Source organism: Madurella fahalii (genome assembly GCF_045866475.1).
Source record: "Madurella fahalii IFM 68171 DNA, scaffold_2, whole genome shotgun sequence".
In the NCBI taxonomy this organism is placed as follows: domain Eukaryota; kingdom Fungi; phylum Ascomycota; class Sordariomycetes; order Sordariales; genus Madurella; species Madurella fahalii.
In genome coordinates this window covers 3,079,549-3,095,270 of record NW_027263972.1, presented here as the reverse complement: position 1 = coordinate 3,095,270, position 15,722 = coordinate 3,079,549, and the positions used below count along the sequence as shown (strand labels likewise).

General features: G+C 55.4%; 8 protein-coding genes across 8 annotated transcripts; 4 read left to right on the top strand and 4 right to left on the bottom strand.

The window, feature by feature from the left end:
* Positions 1 to 43: 43 nt before the first annotated feature.
* Positions 44 to 2,844, bottom strand: MFIFM68171_03662 (uncharacterized protein; the record flags this gene model as incomplete). Its single annotated transcript, XM_071059083.1, has 2 exons — positions 44 to 1,816; positions 2,128 to 2,844. 2 exons carry the CDS (start codon positions 2,842 to 2,844, stop codon positions 44 to 46), a joined length of 2,490 nt encoding a protein of 829 aa, XP_070915184.1.
* A 1,102-nt stretch (positions 2,845 to 3,946) lies between these two features.
* On the bottom strand, positions 3,947 to 5,103 carry CDC10 (cell division control protein; the record flags this gene model as incomplete). Its single annotated transcript, XM_071059082.1, has 3 exons — positions 3,947 to 4,276; positions 4,329 to 4,891; positions 4,983 to 5,103. The coding sequence occupies 3 exons, from the start codon at positions 5,101 to 5,103 to the stop codon at positions 3,947 to 3,949; spliced, it is 1,014 nt and encodes a 337-aa protein (XP_070915183.1).
* Positions 5,104 to 5,763: 660 nt separating this feature from the next.
* Positions 5,764 to 6,237, top strand: MFIFM68171_03660 (mitochondrial 54S ribosomal protein bL32m; the record flags this gene model as incomplete). Its single annotated transcript, XM_071059081.1, has 2 exons — positions 5,764 to 6,133; positions 6,191 to 6,237. The coding sequence occupies 2 exons, from the start codon at positions 5,764 to 5,766 to the stop codon at positions 6,235 to 6,237; spliced, it is 417 nt and encodes a 138-aa protein (XP_070915182.1).
* Positions 6,238 to 6,721: 484 nt separating this feature from the next.
* Positions 6,722 to 7,946, top strand: rec14 (Ski complex subunit Rec14; the record flags this gene model as incomplete). The annotated part of the gene is made up of 4 exons (XM_071059080.1): positions 6,722 to 6,763; positions 6,808 to 6,844; positions 6,909 to 7,454; positions 7,543 to 7,946. 4 exons carry the CDS (start codon positions 6,722 to 6,724, stop codon positions 7,944 to 7,946), a joined length of 1,029 nt encoding a protein of 342 aa, XP_070915181.1.
* Positions 7,947 to 8,758: 812 nt separating this feature from the next.
* MFIFM68171_03658 (uncharacterized protein) lies at positions 8,759 to 9,527 on the top strand (the record flags this gene model as incomplete). Its single annotated transcript, XM_071059079.1, has 2 exons — positions 8,759 to 9,265; positions 9,354 to 9,527. 2 exons carry the CDS (start codon positions 8,759 to 8,761, stop codon positions 9,525 to 9,527), a joined length of 681 nt encoding a protein of 226 aa, XP_070915180.1.
* Positions 9,528 to 9,741: 214 nt separating this feature from the next.
* Positions 9,742 to 11,082, bottom strand: MFIFM68171_03657 (uncharacterized protein; the record flags this gene model as incomplete). Its single annotated transcript, XM_071059078.1, has 4 exons — positions 9,742 to 9,914; positions 9,970 to 10,330; positions 10,413 to 10,567; positions 10,671 to 11,082. 4 exons carry the CDS (start codon positions 11,080 to 11,082, stop codon positions 9,742 to 9,744), a joined length of 1,101 nt encoding a protein of 366 aa, XP_070915179.1.
* Positions 11,083 to 12,039: 957 nt separating this feature from the next.
* Positions 12,040 to 14,416, top strand: UBA2 (E1 ubiquitin-activating protein uba2; the record flags this gene model as incomplete). Its single annotated transcript, XM_071059077.1, has 5 exons — positions 12,040 to 12,165; positions 12,413 to 12,583; positions 12,644 to 13,910; positions 13,974 to 14,058; positions 14,113 to 14,416. The coding sequence occupies 5 exons, from the start codon at positions 12,040 to 12,042 to the stop codon at positions 14,414 to 14,416; spliced, it is 1,953 nt and encodes a 650-aa protein (XP_070915178.1).
* Positions 14,417 to 14,456: 40 nt separating this feature from the next.
* MFIFM68171_03655 (uncharacterized protein) lies at positions 14,457 to 15,579 on the bottom strand (the record flags this gene model as incomplete). Its single annotated transcript, XM_071059076.1, has 4 exons — positions 14,457 to 14,608; positions 14,851 to 14,943; positions 15,005 to 15,251; positions 15,319 to 15,579. The coding sequence occupies 4 exons, from the start codon at positions 15,577 to 15,579 to the stop codon at positions 14,457 to 14,459; spliced, it is 753 nt and encodes a 250-aa protein (XP_070915177.1).
* Between the last annotated feature and the right edge of the window lie 143 nt (positions 15,580 to 15,722).

Genomic DNA, 15,722 nt, shown 5'->3' with positions numbered 1-15,722 from the left:
TCCGAAAGGCAAGGCAACGGAGAGGAGGGTAACGCAATCCGCTTTACTTCACACGGCTGGGAGTGCGATAGTCGAAGGCGTACGGTAGCTTATTCTCGACCTCCCATGCCAGGAGTGGGCGCAGTTCTGGCGCTCTGTCGTCCGGCCCCGTCCTCCAGATATGCCAAGCCTGGTCGAGGATCCTCAAGTATGAGAGTTTCGCGCATGTAACGGCAAACTTGAGGGCAAGTGCCCGGAGCTGCTCCTTGCTAGCGCTGACAACATCTGTCTGCTCGTGGCTCGAATTCTCGAGGCCGTCTGAGAGCCACAGCTCGCGCAGCTCTTCCATCTTTGCAAAGCTCCCAAAGAGTTCGTTGGATTTGTCATCGCCGCAGTCAACGGTGACACGAGGTAGCCGGATCTTGAGTGACCTCATGGGCCTTGCCCATGGCAGCATCAGCATGAACATCTCGGTGTCTTGGGGGGTCATATGTTCCGAGGGAAGCACAAGCCCATGTAGCCTCAACGTGTCGCCCTGTTGAGCATAGTCGACCGGATACCTCGCGAACCATGCGCGTGCCTCGGGTTGGATCCAATCTGGATATGCTGGTGCTGTGATCCGAACCGTGACCTGGCTGAAGTAGGCTTGGCTGGCCATGTGCAGCATCATCACCACATGGCCCTCCATCCACGGCCAGGTGAGCTTGCGTAGTCTTGGTAAATGGCCCTGTTCTATGGCGCCAAAGCGTAATACAGGTTGAACCTGCGTAGTAGAGGAGGTGGGTCTGGCAGCCCTGCCTTCCATATGCAACTCCTCAAGGCAAGCCAAGTCGGTTAGCTTGTGGAGTCGCTCAGCAGGGCCGAACGAGCCATAGAACTGACACCGAGTACCGAGCTTCAAGCCTTTGAGGTGCAGGGGCATGCCACCCCTTGAGTGGTAACCCCGCCATATCCGATCGAGTAGTAGGTTGAGCGAGTGTGGGGGGGTTCCGTGAGATAGACTCGGGTTGCCAGGCCTGATCACGCCACACTGAAAAGTAAACGTCAACTCGAGGTATGTGAGGTTGGGCGAGGCCTTCAAGATTGCAAACAGCGGCGCAAATTTAATCGGGGAAACCGTCCAATATAAACGGAGATCAGTTAGACTCAGAGTGCGGAGGCTTGGAAAATCAAACTTGGGCGCGATGATGGGGTCGAGACAGAGGTTGACCATGTTGGCTAGAGGGACTTTGATACCTCTTCCAACCTGCTCCCTCCAGTGCTGCAGGCCGACCCCTGGATGCGCGCAGAGCCCAAAGCTGTCTTGGATGCACGCTGAGATGCTGATCGACTCGATGGCGGGGCAGTAGCGGTGGAGGAGGAGGATAAGATCGAGAACGCGAGGCACATCCCGAGATGCGAAGGAACGGAGGTGCGCCGAACGTTTCATTGTCTCCTTCAGCCCGTAGAACAGTTTGTCTACGTCTTCCTTAACCGCAAGCCACTCTGGGTCGCAAACATGGGAGTTCCACGGCCTGATGCCAATCCTGTCCAAGAGACCGGGAGCCGCAGCTTTCATATCAACGTAGAGAGACTGTGTGTAGGATCTCAGTTCAGACGAGAAGCGCTCCCAGAAACGGCGGCCGGGCTGCACGAGGTCTCGGAGGTCAACGGCCTGCCAAAGGTGGGATCGCGCGGCGGCGTAGAACGACTTGCTCGTGAGGCATGCGTTGTACACATCGCGGCGGTCTTCAAGAAAGCCTATGATCATCTCTCCTATCTCTGCTATGCAGAGCACAGCGTACACCTTGGCTGGCATTTTTGCCGGCTCGGGATGATGGCAGGCGACAGAACGGCACTGAGAGATGGATCGAGTGTGCCAACTCAGGATGCAGAATGAGCGGGGAACTCGCAGCACAGCTCAAGGGTGGTAGTTGGTGTCAGCCACGCTCAGGCGGGCAGGCTTTGGACGTATCACACAGCGCCACCCGCTCTGGCCCACCACCACTCTCTTAGCCTCGCCGCATCGTCTTTACACCAGCCCAGCATCTCTGGATGCTGTATCCACCAACTCGTCCCATTTTTCGGTCGATCGCTAACGTATTTCCTCAGCGACCCGCCGTCGTAAAGATGATTCTTGACGCCGAGAAGGAGGACAACGCTGCCTACGTCGGGCGTGAACATTTCCGGTTCCAGAAACGTGGCGAGATGCACTTGCTTGGTAGTGCTCGGGTCTGCTAACAGTGCGGTGCGTTGCCTGTACGGGGGAATGTGCGCGGGCTGCACGTCCGAGAGTGAGACCACTACAGCGAGGACGTTGACCATCCAGTTTTGCTTGTAAGGTAGGTTAGGGATGGAGCGCAAGAGCGTGAGCTGGAGTGGTTGTGTCGGGTCGTTGGGCAACCATGGGAGGCGCCTGTTCTGGTGCTGGTGATGTTGGACAATGGTAGCTTGGTGTTCCTGACGAGGACCAGGTGCGCTGATGGCTATGCGGCGTTGATCAGCCTTCTCTGCGGATACGTCAAGGGTTTCAAACGCGTCGTCCGAATCTGAGAGGTAGTCAGGTTCGCCGGCGTCCTTGTCCGATGGGGATTTTGCAGTGGTTGGTTCGGGATCTTCAGCCGCATGAGATGTCACCCTCTCTGGCGCCGCCGCTCTAGCTTCTCTTGACTTTCCATCTTCCATGAGCTGCTCCACGGCCTTAGCCTCCCCACCGTCCCCGTCCACAACTTCATCCCCTTTCTCGTCACGGAGAACCTCCTCCTTCCCCATCTCCTCCCTCCTCAGAATTTCCAGATACTCCTCATTCCAACCAACAGTCACCAAATCCCCAACTACCAAATATACCACTCCGCCCTTCCCGGTCCCCTCTCTCTCCCTCTCCATACTCCCCGGAGCCTCCACTCCATCATCCACCCCGTCCACTCCTCCCCCTCCCTCCATCCACCTCAACTCAAACTTGTCAACCTTTACATAGCAACCCTCATACACTGCACCCCTGTCAACGGAACAATGAACTTCTGGCCTGACCAGCGCCTGGATACACAGCTCTCCGTCTCCCAACAGTAAGCGCACAGCCCTCAGGCCCCGACCTGGTCGATGACGATGGTGTCCCGCCGGACCAGGGATGGGCACCCAGCGCTCGATAGCCTCGACTAGAAACACAGAGCCGGGCACACAGTACTGCGTGCGGAGTAGGTCGGCGATGAGGGGTTTCGGGTCGAGTGGGGTTTCGGGGTCGAGGGCGACGATCCCTTTCCGTGACATGGTGTTGATGTGTGGGGTCGGCGGCATGATTGGAATGAATTTCGAATGGGAGTGGGCTCTCACATGTTGATGACCATGAGAGGAGCCCTTGCAGCAAATTCAGAGGTGTTGGAAGTGGGACGCGAAGTAACGGCGCGTCGACACGGCATTGAAGGGAGCCGATTCTAACCCTAACCCGGGTAGGTAGATGACCCGCGTGTGCGAGTCGGGAAAACTCATGACACAAGAATTTGGATAGAGAACCATGTGTGGTAACGGATATCAGGTCTGGAGCTCAAAACAATTACCATCTCAACATCACCATTCTCCTATACAAAGCTCAACTAAACAACTCGTGGTATTCCGTCAGGTATCGAAACTAGTAGCTCTCTATTAAGTACGGAGGGCTGGGGAATTAATAAGTAAAAAAAAAAAAAATAGAGAAAATGAAAAAGAAAAGAGGTCGCAAAGACGGGGAGGAGCTTCGGGTACTAAAAGAAAATAGGAGTAAGAAGTCCAGTCCACGGAATACGATTTGCCAACAGACGTAAACACCATAGGCCAACGGGGTATGACCTGTAAACCACATCGAATTGCGCCACGCTATCCTCCCGCCAATCTCCCTTGGACGCCATTCATAGTGCATGGCCCTTTGGCAATCCTTCTGCCGGGATATCAAAGTCTTTCTTGGTCAGCGATAGGGTAGAGACCGGGGAGCTGCACCGTGTGGGATGCCAGGCCCCTAGTAGCCGTTCATCGTCATGCGTTGCGAGCTGCGGCTCATCTCGCGCTCCGCCGCCGGGCTGATGGGCCTGCTGCCATGGCCCTGGGCGCTGCTCTCCTTCAGGGCCAGCAGCTGCTTTGCGCGGAACGTCTCGTAGTGGATCTGAGAAGTCGTCTCGATAAGATCCTGAAGGTGTGTGCGGAGGAGGAAGTTCCGGAGGTAGACGAATTCGCAGTGCGTCTCGTCCTCGACATTGATCACACCCCACCGGTTCTGGCGCCCGCGGACCTGCTTGCCGTTGACAATGATCGACTTCTCGGAACCGACAACGGCGAAGGGGATCAAGCTCTGTTTGCCACGTTAGCCAATGCCTACTGCCACGGGCGCAAAAGTAACGCACCTTGATCTCGCTATTGACTGCCCGCTCCTCCTCGTCAAGCTCGTCGTTGTCGTAGGGATACATCTTGAGGTTGTGGAACGCAAACTCCTCCTTGATACGCTCCTTGAACGCCTGGCGCTCCTCCATTGTAAGAGAATCGGCCTTTGCGATGACGGGAACCACGTTGACAACATCCGACAGCTTCTTCAGCACGACAATGTCAATCGGCTTGAGCGAGTGGCCAGACGGCTGGATGAAGAACAGGCAGCAGTGGATGCGGGTGTCTTGGATGTAGCGCTCACGCTGAGCTGTGAGCTCCTTCCGCAGGTAAGCAGAGTGCTGATCCTTGATATACTTGACGATGGGGTCCCAGCAGCGGTCATTGTTGATCAGGTCGCCGTAGCCGGGGGTATCGACGATGTTCAGTCTCAGACGGACACCGTTCTCCTCAATGATGTGCGAAACAGACTGAATCTCGGTGGTCGACCGGATGACCTCATCGGGGTTGAGCCTGCCCTTGGATTCGATGAGGTGCGAGGCAAAGATGGTGTTGATCAGAGTCGACTTGCCCAGACCCGTCTGGCCTGTAACGCGGAGATCACGTCAGTCGCAGCTCGCGGAACCCCCAAGGTGGATAAGACAAGTCAGCCGGCGGGGGCACAATGGGGAACTGACCGACGCAGATGACGTTGAACTGGAATCCGCGTTTGAGCAGCTTCCGCTCGATTTGAGACGTGATGCTGTCGAAACCAACATGGCTCTGGGGGTAGATGGTGGCTGCAGGCATGGCCGCCATTTTTTCGGCTTGTGGATGGATTAGTTTTGCTGTGGACGCGTCTCTACTCCAAATAAGGGCAATCGAGAATCACTCGTCGGGGGACGACCGGGCGAGGCAGCAGAGGGTATTCGGGGACGACGAGATTGGGGTTGGCGACGGATTGAGGCCGGGTGGATGCGGTTTGGGCGAGGTTTCGAAGGGGGGATTTTCGAACCTTTCCTGTCCGGCAGCTTTCTGTCAAACAATAATTTCCGTCCAAGGGGTCGCTGGCTGGACTGGGGAAAGGGGGAGGGCAGCGGGCTGCTCTTGATTGGTGTGTGGAGACCTCTGCCCCAGGCACAAAACCTAATCAGGCTAGGACGGTCTGGACAGTGCATGCGGCAACCGGAGCTCTGTGCAGGACCGTGCAACCCCTGCCCTCCAATTGCTGCCCGGCAAGGGACCTGTGAATCCGTCGCAAAAAGTCACGCCGACATTTTTTCTGGGCGGACTCCAATTCGAGAAGCGCGATCCACGACCACCCGGCGAATCAACCACAGAAGGGCATGCCGCAGGTGCACCCTTGCGACGGGCAGTAGTGCAGGACAAGAGGACTCCCGTCGATCATTAATTCGCCCGCCCATTCTACAATCAGCGAGCCCGTCTCTACGCGAAAGGAGAGCCGTAGCAGTCCACACGATGGCGTTGGCAGCACCGGCGATGAGGATGGCTTCCTCCGGCTCCTTCCTACCGAGGCTACTACCGCCCACACTGTTCTCGACAACAAGGACGCAAATCTATGTCCGGCAATTCTCGCTCCCCCTTTTCCCGTCTCTCATCCTCTCCATCCCCGTCGGCTTCCAACTCGGACTTCCTTCGATACCTTCACTGCTGGAAGGAATCTGGGAGTCGATTCTCAAAGCAGTGCCCAAGAAGAAGACATCACACATGAAGAAGAGGCATAGGCAGATGGCGGGCAAGGCGCTGAAAGATGTGACCTCGCTGTGCAAGTGCCCAGCTTGCGGGGAGACGAAGAGGATGCACTATCTATGTCCACACTGCGCAACAAGTGAGGAACTGCGAAATAAATGGCGGGATGATTTGACGTGCTGACGTTTTTACCTAGAGCTCAGGGAGATGATGAACCAGGAGGCCAGGGAGAAGAGTGCTTGAGCGATGCTCAAGAGGTCAACCTCCGGTTTAGTCGAACAGAGAGGAGATAGACTGGCACGGGAAAAGATCTGGCATATGCATGGCCTCGGACTATCATAAGAGGCCTTAGGATAGGTTGTACCTATATTGTATCATTATAGATGGTGCCGTCAGGACTGGTGTTGTATGACAGTGGCAGATCTGCTTATCAGGCCGTTAAACAAGGAACGCGAGGAATGAGCAGTTCGAGGAACTCACGAAGCAGTTGTCCATTTTTAATTCACCGTCAGAAGATCGTCCTGCTATTTAGAGGGATAAGTGCCCTTGCATTTGCGGTATTCTCCAGTCAGTATGATACAGACGATTAGGCCGTAGCTCTGTGACGTCTGATAAGCCACCAGAAATTACCCCACCATCCTTCTGCGACTGCCAGGTACCATTGCAGCTGCTGGCGTCAAACCACGTCCCCCAGCTTTCCTTGCCGTAAAAATAACCGACTTGATTAATGCTCCGTCTATGGGCAAGTGACAATGGCAAGATCGAGCCCGTAGTCAAGCATAGCGATAACTACTTTGCTAACCACCCTCACAGTCAAAACAATATCTTACCGCGCACACGGTGGACCAAGGCAAGCGCGTCCAACCAACCGACCCCGCCATTCTCCTCTAACATCTGAATGCCGCACAAAACAGCACACCCGGCAGACATCTTCTCCCTCGCCCCAACGCCCACCTCCCTCCTCTCAGCAAGCGGATCATCCTCTCTCCTCGTCCACAGCACCGCCGACCCCACCTTTCCCCTCCAGCAAACCATCCCGGCCGCGCACAAGCTCGGCTGCCACCATGTCTGCACCGCCCGGAACGGGGTGGGGAACGTCGCCGCGAGCGTCGGGTTCGGCGGGGAGATCAAGATCTGGAACCTACAGCCCGACCGCAACGAGTGGCAGCTCGAGTGGGAGATTGCCCCCTCCAAGTCGGCCGGAGGCGACGTCTGGGCCGTGTCCCTGAGCGCCGACGAAGGGTACCTCGCGTGCACGACCAGCGACGGGCGGATCCACGTCTGGGACCTGGCGGCCAGGGAGAGGATCCAGACGTACGAGACGGGCGCGCGGGGGGGCGGCAGCTTCGCCATGGCGGTAGATCTGAGCGTGGACGGGAGGCTGACGGCGAGCGGGCACGAGAGTGGCGCCGTCTACGTGTTCAACAATGATGCCGGGAGGATGGTCTACTCCCTTTCTGGTAAGGGCGGCCGATCTATCTACTATGGAATGAGGGGTTGCGGGCTGGCTAACGGTGATGTGTGTGTGTGTGTGTCCTCTCTGATCAGGTCTGGCAAAGCCCGTTCGCGCGGTTGCCTTCTCTCCCGGCTGTAAGCGTCTTGCGGCTGCGGGCAATGCGGGCGTCATTGCGCTGTACGATATGGAGCATGGTGAGCATGTGGGCAACCTGACGACGCCGAGCAGCAGGCCCGCATGGATCACCTCGCTGGATTGGAATGACACGGGCGAGTACCTCCTGAGCGGGTCGCTCGACGGCAAGGTCAAGGTCTGGGATGTGGCGCGCGGTGTTTGTGTGGCGACACACAGCGAGACAGAGGGGGCTCTGTGGTGTGTGCGGTGGCTACCCAAGACTGAGAGGGCTCTGGCGCCGGGGATGGGCAAGAGCGAGATGTTTTGCGCCGCTGGGGCGAGCAGGAGTATCACCTTCTACCGGGAGGCCACCGGATCTTGAACATTGAGGGAAACGGTGAGGCTAGAGAGACACTAAGCATGGCTGTTTGCTCTTCCAAATTGCTTAGAAAAGATAGAGAAAAATGCAGTCATCACGCGAGGAAGGATTCCTTTCCTTTTGTCTCGTCCATACCACCCGCAGGCACAATGTTCGCAGATACGCTAGCTAGGCCCCTAAACTTGGCGCCGACACATAACGGGAGTCACACACGGGACTTCACGGCAAATACCCAGGAACTGAACCCACATCGACCTAGTCCTCGCAAGATATTATTACTGAAATGTCCGATAAAAGACCAGTTCACATACCATCTTTTACAACATAACCGACAACACAGAGAGAGAACGTCAAGGAATAGGGGTGGATGGGCAAAGATGATCGCAGGAAGTGGGAAGGAAATGCATGATTAGCTCCGGTATTTTCGAATGTTGAGCCAGCTGACCATGACCACGGTCCTTTGAAGAATGCCGAATTGGAGTAAAGGGTGAATTATTTGCAACGATGATGCACTAACTGTACTACACCACATCGTCTGCAGGATTTGTTAAGGAAGGCCCCTTTACAAGTCACCTGACTTGGCGCATTCCTCGTGACAGGCAGGTTGCCCCGCCAGCGGCGGCTTCCAGGTTCACACGCCTGCCAAGCCGACTCCAAGCTCTGTTCCCGTCAACGTCTGCCTGGACTTTCAACTTGGTCAATTCACGCCCTCCCTAAGAGAAGCCCGGCCTCCATCCAACAATCTCTAATTCCACTACCGGACTCCTCGAGCATTCTCCTTCCGAAGTAGCTCCACTGACGTCACCCCTTCCAAAATGGTCGTCACTCGCAGATCGACCCGGTCGTCGACCGGCGCAGGCGGCAAGCAACAAACCCTGAGCTTCAAGCACAAGGTCACCAAGAGCATCCAGTCGGGCGGCAAGAAGGACGGCTACAAGTCGCCTTCGCGCTCCAAGGAGTACATCCCCGAGCCGTCACCGGAGCCAGCGACAACAAAGAAGACCACCGGCAAGGAGAAGGAGGAGGAAGAAGAAGTGAGCGAGGATGTGCCGAAACAACAAGTCAAGTCCAAGGCCAAGGCCGCCGCCGATGACGACCACGACCGCAAACTACAGCAAATCAAAGACCAGGCGAAGCCCATCGTGGACAACAAGTCCGAGGCGGAGCTGCGGGCCGAGAAAATCAGCGATGCCGCCGTCGAGCGGTACTGGGCCGGGATTGAGTCGTCGCGCATGGCGAAGGAGGTGCACAAGAAGCATACCGAGGGGTTGAGTACCGGGGAGAAGGTGCTGCGATACTTTGACGTTAGTTCGCAGTACGGGGTACGTTTCTTTCTCTTGTTTTTACTTCCGTGGTGGTTTGCTCGGGCCTGTTTGATGCAAGTGCGAAGCTAATTTAATGTGGTTGTAGCCGTGCATTGGCATCGCGCGGATCAAGCGGTGGCAGCGGGCTCAGAGGTTGGGGCTGAACCCGCCCATTGAGGTGCTCGCTGTGCTGATGAAGGAGGAGGCGAAGGGCAACAAGGACATTGAAAGGGCGCATATGGACGAGATTCTGAATTCTACTGCCATTGGCTCCGTTTGAGTTCGCTTGCCGAATTGGTTTGGTTGGTGTTGTCTTGGGTCGGGTTGTGTACTATGATGATGGCTTTGCAAAATGGGAGGAGTTGGGGAGTTGCGGAGGGGCGACTGATCTGTCCAGCGGCGTTTCTTGTTCTATTCTCAAGTCTACTCTATGGCTAAATACCTGGCGAGCAAGAAGCTCTAGATGCTGCTGCGCCTAGCCGAATACGCCGGTCTCAATACCATATACTTCTCGTTCTATGATGCGGCACGCTCTCCCGACCCTCCTCTTCCATCTTTTTTATCGTGTCGTACAAGAAGAAATCGATGAGGATGGCGTTGATCGGAGCGCCTGGATGCTGTCTTAGAATCTCCTTGCGTATTAACTCAACGCACCATATACTGCAGGCTAGTTAAGTCGTTAGCACATCCCTAAGAAGAAGAGAGACACCTGGATTCTTTACCTCTTAGTTGCATCTCCCAACTCCCTCCAGACGGGATATCCTTCTTGTCTCGTATTGCCATACCCAGCTTTGGGCTGTAGGAGAGACACCCCATGCTGCTTAGGATCTGGGGCACACGGTAGTCCGCAAACATGGTGATCTTGTCAATGTCCTGGAACTCGCCGTAGTCTTCGCCCTCAAAGCAAGCCCAGAGATCTGCGACCAGTATCTGCGCTCGCTTGAGGAAACGGATCGGCTTGCGGCGTCCTTCAAACACATGTTCGTCCCGAAAGCAGCTAAAATCGCGCGCCAGCAGGTTGACCAATGCCGCGGCAGACCCGTTGGCTGCCTCGATCAGGTTTACGGGATGGCATTGGTATCTCTGATGCCATGTTAGCGTCCGGATTGTACGTGCAGTGAAAGACGCGGAAGGCCGAAATTGATGCCAACAGCGGAGAACGTACTTCGTACAGGACCTTGCCGGCCTCACGCAGGCAGGCTAGCCGTTCCGCCAACATCGGCATCTCCTCATCTGTGCACGATCTGAAGACCTGCTTCAGAGTATCCAGCGTGCACTCCTCTTCATCTTGCCAGAAATGAGGGTCGGTAATGGGGATTCCTTGACATCATTGGTCAACTTGTGTTTCTGGTCAAAGCACGAAGATTGGAATTATCATTTTGGAAACAGCGGTCACTTATACGCAGCGCGGGAGCCGACCTACCTTCGTCCAACGCGCGCTGCATTGCAGCAACCAGACTCCAGTACCCGGTCCACCGTTTGCCGCGGTATTCGATAGCAAACCGCTCTGCATCGGACTTCTCAGACCAGAACGAGAAGTTGAGGAGGTCCATGGTGAAGATGAAGGCAACGGTGGTTTCATCCCTGCTCTTGGGGTGCAGCTCGTGCGACGCCCAAGTTGCGGGCGAGTACTGCTTCTCCTGCATCTGTGCGTAAATTGCCGAGGCAGCCCGCTTGCAGGAGCGCATGTCTAGTGCGACGTCGATGGCGTTGTCATAGACATACTCCGCACCCTCCAGCACCCCGGTTTCTGGCTCATCGTCGAGCCTGAGTTTACCCTGCAGGTGCTGCCGGAGAAGGGCGAGCAGCTCCGGGTCGGCTTCGTCATCTGACATTTTGGAAGGAAGAGAAGAGAACGACCGAGTTGGGCGCAGAGCGAGGTGAAATTCTGTGTGTGGTTTGGAACAGGAAGCAAGATAGGCGTGCGAACGGGAAATGGCCTTTGATGAAAAAGGGGAACGTGCACAGTGTCCAAGATCTCTCGTTACGGCAGCTCTACCCTGGGCATGGAGTAGGAGCCTCATGGTGTTTCATGGGGAGTTGATTGCCTAGCTAGCGACAGTCTTACCGTCCTTACAAGATGACATTCTTATGCGTGATGTCGGAAATACCATGGATAAAATTTGAAAGAGTCCTGTTTGTCTTTACTATGCGCTGAGTTTGCAACGGCTTTAGCGGTTCCTGACCCAGAGGCCATGTCAGCCACAACTCACTTCTCCCTGGCAGGGCGACCAATCGGGGAATTGCCTGCTCCTTTCGATACGGGCGCCTCTGAACAGACTGCACACAGGCGCCGACACAAAGCTGCCGTGAGAAGGAGACGATGTTAAAAGGAACTGGGGGGCTTGGGATATCTGAATGTGTATCAAATGTAGGGCTATAATGTCAGGGTTTGGCGACGATGCCTTGGTTTCGGCTAAGCTTACGTAGAATACCGCAGTAAGGGGATCTGCGGAAAAGTACAGTACACGTAAAGAGCACTGTGATGCTGGCCATGCCGCGTTCCGCATGGGGCGTGTGCCTAGACCACCTTTAATTGCCCTGGACCGCTTGGCGCGTTTGCCCACTGACGACGATTTGCGATCGCACCGTCCCTAGCTCCACTGGGTCCCGATTGCAGTGCAAACCCTCTGGGACAAGGCTGGGAGCGACGGGATTCCTCTGTCGCATCCTCTGTCGCATCCTCTGTGACGACGCGGTTCGGGAATAGCCATACACGGCTCTCTGGTCTCTCAGAAAGCTTATACGCTCTCTCGTCAGGCCGTTCGGTCACCTCGCGGCGGTATTTCGTGATGGAGCCACTGGTTGTAGGAGGCAGCACAGCGACGTTTGTTGCGCCGCTTGCGATGCCCACCCTGACTCGCGATAGCTTCAATGCGCAGTCGCTGGGTCGCGGTCTAAATGCGCATGTTAAGCAAGTGGGTACCCGAGAGTCATTCTCTCCGTTCATCATTTTCCTTCCACCTTCTGCCACGCCTACCGACGGCATCGGCAACTTCGCACCGCGCATTTTCCTCAGCTCTCTTTCGTTGCGTCTTCTTCCTCGTGGAGCACTCTCAGCACTCCCAGCATTCCGGAATCGCCATTCTCGGCGCATTACTTCCCATTACAATCATTTCCGAGATGGAGGACGACACCGTGTACCCGCTAACTAAAGCTAAACAGTCGCGTGTGTTGATGGTCGGCGCCGGCGGAATCGGATGCGAACTCCTCAAGAACCTCGTCCTCACCGGCTTTGGAGAGGTCCACATCGTCGACCTCGACACGATCGACCTGAGCAATCTTAATCGCCAGTTCCTATTCCGTCAGGAACATATTAAAAAGTCGAAAGCGCTGGTATGGGCTCTCTCTTAAGTCGTACTCCCAAACACAGGCTGACAGGCGTGATGCATCCAGGTTGCAAAGGAAGTGGCACAGAAATTCAACCCCGCCGTCAAGCTTGTTGCGTACCATGCAAATATCAAGGACTCCCAGTTCAGTATCGAGTGGTTTAGTGGCTTCACGATGGTCTTCAACGCGCTAGACAACCTAGAAGCGAGGCGGCACGTCAACAAGATGTGCCTTGCGGCCGACGTGCCGCTAATCGAGAGTGGGACCACCGGCTTCAACGGCCAGGTGCAGGTCATCAAGAAGGGTGTCACAGCCTGCTACGACTGTGCTCCCAAGGAGACACCTAAAACATTCCCCGTCTGCACTATCCGCAGCACGCCGAGCCAGCCAATCCACTGCATCGTCTGGGGCAAGAGCTATCTGCTGAACGAAATTTTCGGAACTAGCGAGGATGAATCTGCCTTTGACCATTCGGCAGATGCAGACAATGCCAAGGAGATTGAGGAGCTGAAAAGGGAGTCGGAGGCTCTGAGAAAGATCCGGCAGTCGGTCGGCACTCCCGAGTTCCAAGAGATGCTATTCACCAAAGTCTTCAACACAGACATCGTCCGCCTGCGGTCTATGGAGGATATGTGGAAGACTCGGAAGCCACCGGAGCCTCTCGATTATAAATCCCTGCTGGAACGAGCCTCTGAGGCTCTCGCGGCAAAGGACGCGGTACTTCAAGATTCGCAGAGAGTCTGGTCGCTAGAGGAAAACCTGGTCATCTTCAATGACAGCCTCGAACGGTTGAGCAAGCGCATCCTCGAGATGAAAAACACCCAAACCGGCTCGGAAGAGGAGGCCATCATCACCTTCGATAAGGACGATGAGGATACCCTCGACTTTGTCACCGCGAGCGCAAACATTAGGTCAGCCATCTTTGGCATCGACCGCAAGTCCAAGTTTGACATTAAGCAGATGGCTGGCAACATCATCCCCGCCATCGCGACGACGAATGCAATTGTCGCTGGTCTCTGTGTTCTCGAGTCCTTCAAGATCCTCAGAGGCGAATATGATAAGACGAAAGAGGTGTTCTTGACGCCTTTCTCACCTGCCCGGGTCATGGCGTCGGACAAATCAAGAGAACCCAACCCGGACTGCCCAGTCTGCGGCGCATTCCAGACGCGCGCCTATGTGGATTTGTCGCGGGCGACGCTAAACGACCTCGTGGAAGATTTCTTGAAGCTCCAATTAGGCTACGGCGACAAGGAGATCTCCGTCAGCAGCGAGGTCGGCATTCTATACGACCCCGATGAGACTGACAACCTCGGCAAGAAGCTGAGTGACCTCGGTATGGCTACTCTCGTGAACACACTCGCACTTCAATAGTATCTAACCTCACTGCGCTGTCCAGGCATCAAACCGGATTCCTTCCTCACAATCACCGACGAAGACGACGACGATCCATACGTCAATGTGGTGATTGCCATTCAAGAAGCGCATGTTGCCCCCGTTCAAGTTGCCCCTCCCATCTTTGCTAACTGCTTCTAAAGCAAGGACCCTCTCGATGACAAGCCCATCAAGGGCACCTCTTCGGAAGATATCAAGATTCCGACTAAGCCCAAGAAGACGCCGGTTCCCGGTGCTAACGGTCAAAGTGGCCACGGTCTCGGAAATGACGCCGAGTCTCAAATCGGAACGGCGATCGATGCAATACCTGCTAAGCGCCCACATCCAGAGAACACCGAGGACGCCGCGGCTGTCAAGAAAGTCAAGACTTCTGCAAGTGCAGAAGACGAAGTCGTTGTTATTGAAGACAGCGCTCCGGGAGGTGCCATCGTCATTGTCGATGACTGAGTGAGGCGAGGGTTGCAAGCGGCCTACCTAGGCAAGCAACTCAAACTGCACTGAGACCGCCATCGATATTGAGTATGCAGTTATTTGCATACGTGTTTTTAGCGAGGAAGGCAGCAGCGTCAGCGATTTCGTCCGGCGCTCCAAAGCGTTTTAGGGGTATTTTGGCGACAATATCCTCCTTGTCAGGGAGTCCTTTGCAATTTGTAAGGTTAGCCTTTTTGGGCAATGTACATCAACGAACAAACAAGAAAACAAGAGGTTAGGAGTGGTTGGCAGATTCCGATGGTTTTCGAACTTGGCTGGGGAGCAAACCGTTGCGTTTCGTTATGGGTCTAGATGGGAGGGAAACGTGGTAGACGGAAAACAGCCAGCGACCAGGAGTGATTCATGGAACCGGTTGAGTTTCTAATGCAAAAAGAATTCAAGAAACTCACTTGTGGTCATGCCGGATTCGATATAACCGGGCACAATGGCGTTGACTCGGATGCCGTAGTGACCAAATTCTTGGGAGAGAGCGGTGCTTAGGCCTGGGTGTCGTGTGAGTGCTGGATATCTCAGAGCACAAGAGGGAAGAGATGTCTAATGTACCTAGTAGACCTGCCTTGGTGGCAGAATAGACCGACGCCCCAACGACTGCCCGATCTGCCAGCAAGCTCGAGACGTTGATGATGCAGCCACCGCTGCCCCGCGAGATCATCTGCCTGCCGACGGTTTTGCACCCCCAGATGGCGGTGTGCAGGTTGGTCTCAATCAGTTTGTCCACATCGTCCTCACCCGCCCGGACGAGGAGGGACCTCTGGGATATGCCGGCACAGTTGACCAGGACGTCAATTTTCTAAGCCCAGTCAGGCATTCAGCTTTTATTTGCAAGTCTTTTACGAGGACAGCGGTGAGAGACGTACATGGTTATCTACGAGCGGCTTCCAGGCTGATAGAGTACGGGCGTCGAGCTCGACTATGGAGTGAGTCTGCACTGTCTCGAGCGTCGGCCAGGGCTTGATCTCCTCCATCCGCCCGTACGCCTCCTGGAGCTTGGGAAGGGACCGGCCAGTAAGTACGACATTGGCACCTTCGCGGGCGAACCGCGACGCTATCGCGAAGCCGATCCCGCCCGTCGCGCCAGTGATGGCTGCGGTTTTGCCCGCTAATGAGCGAGGGAGCATTGTGGAATTTGGCTTGTTTTTGTGTTTTTTGAGGCTTGGGCATCTACGGTACGGCTGCCGTATCCGTACAGTACAAGGGTTTTGGTACCTATCACAGCTTGTAACTGAAAGGTGATTGTAGATGCACGTGCAAATAGCGAGCA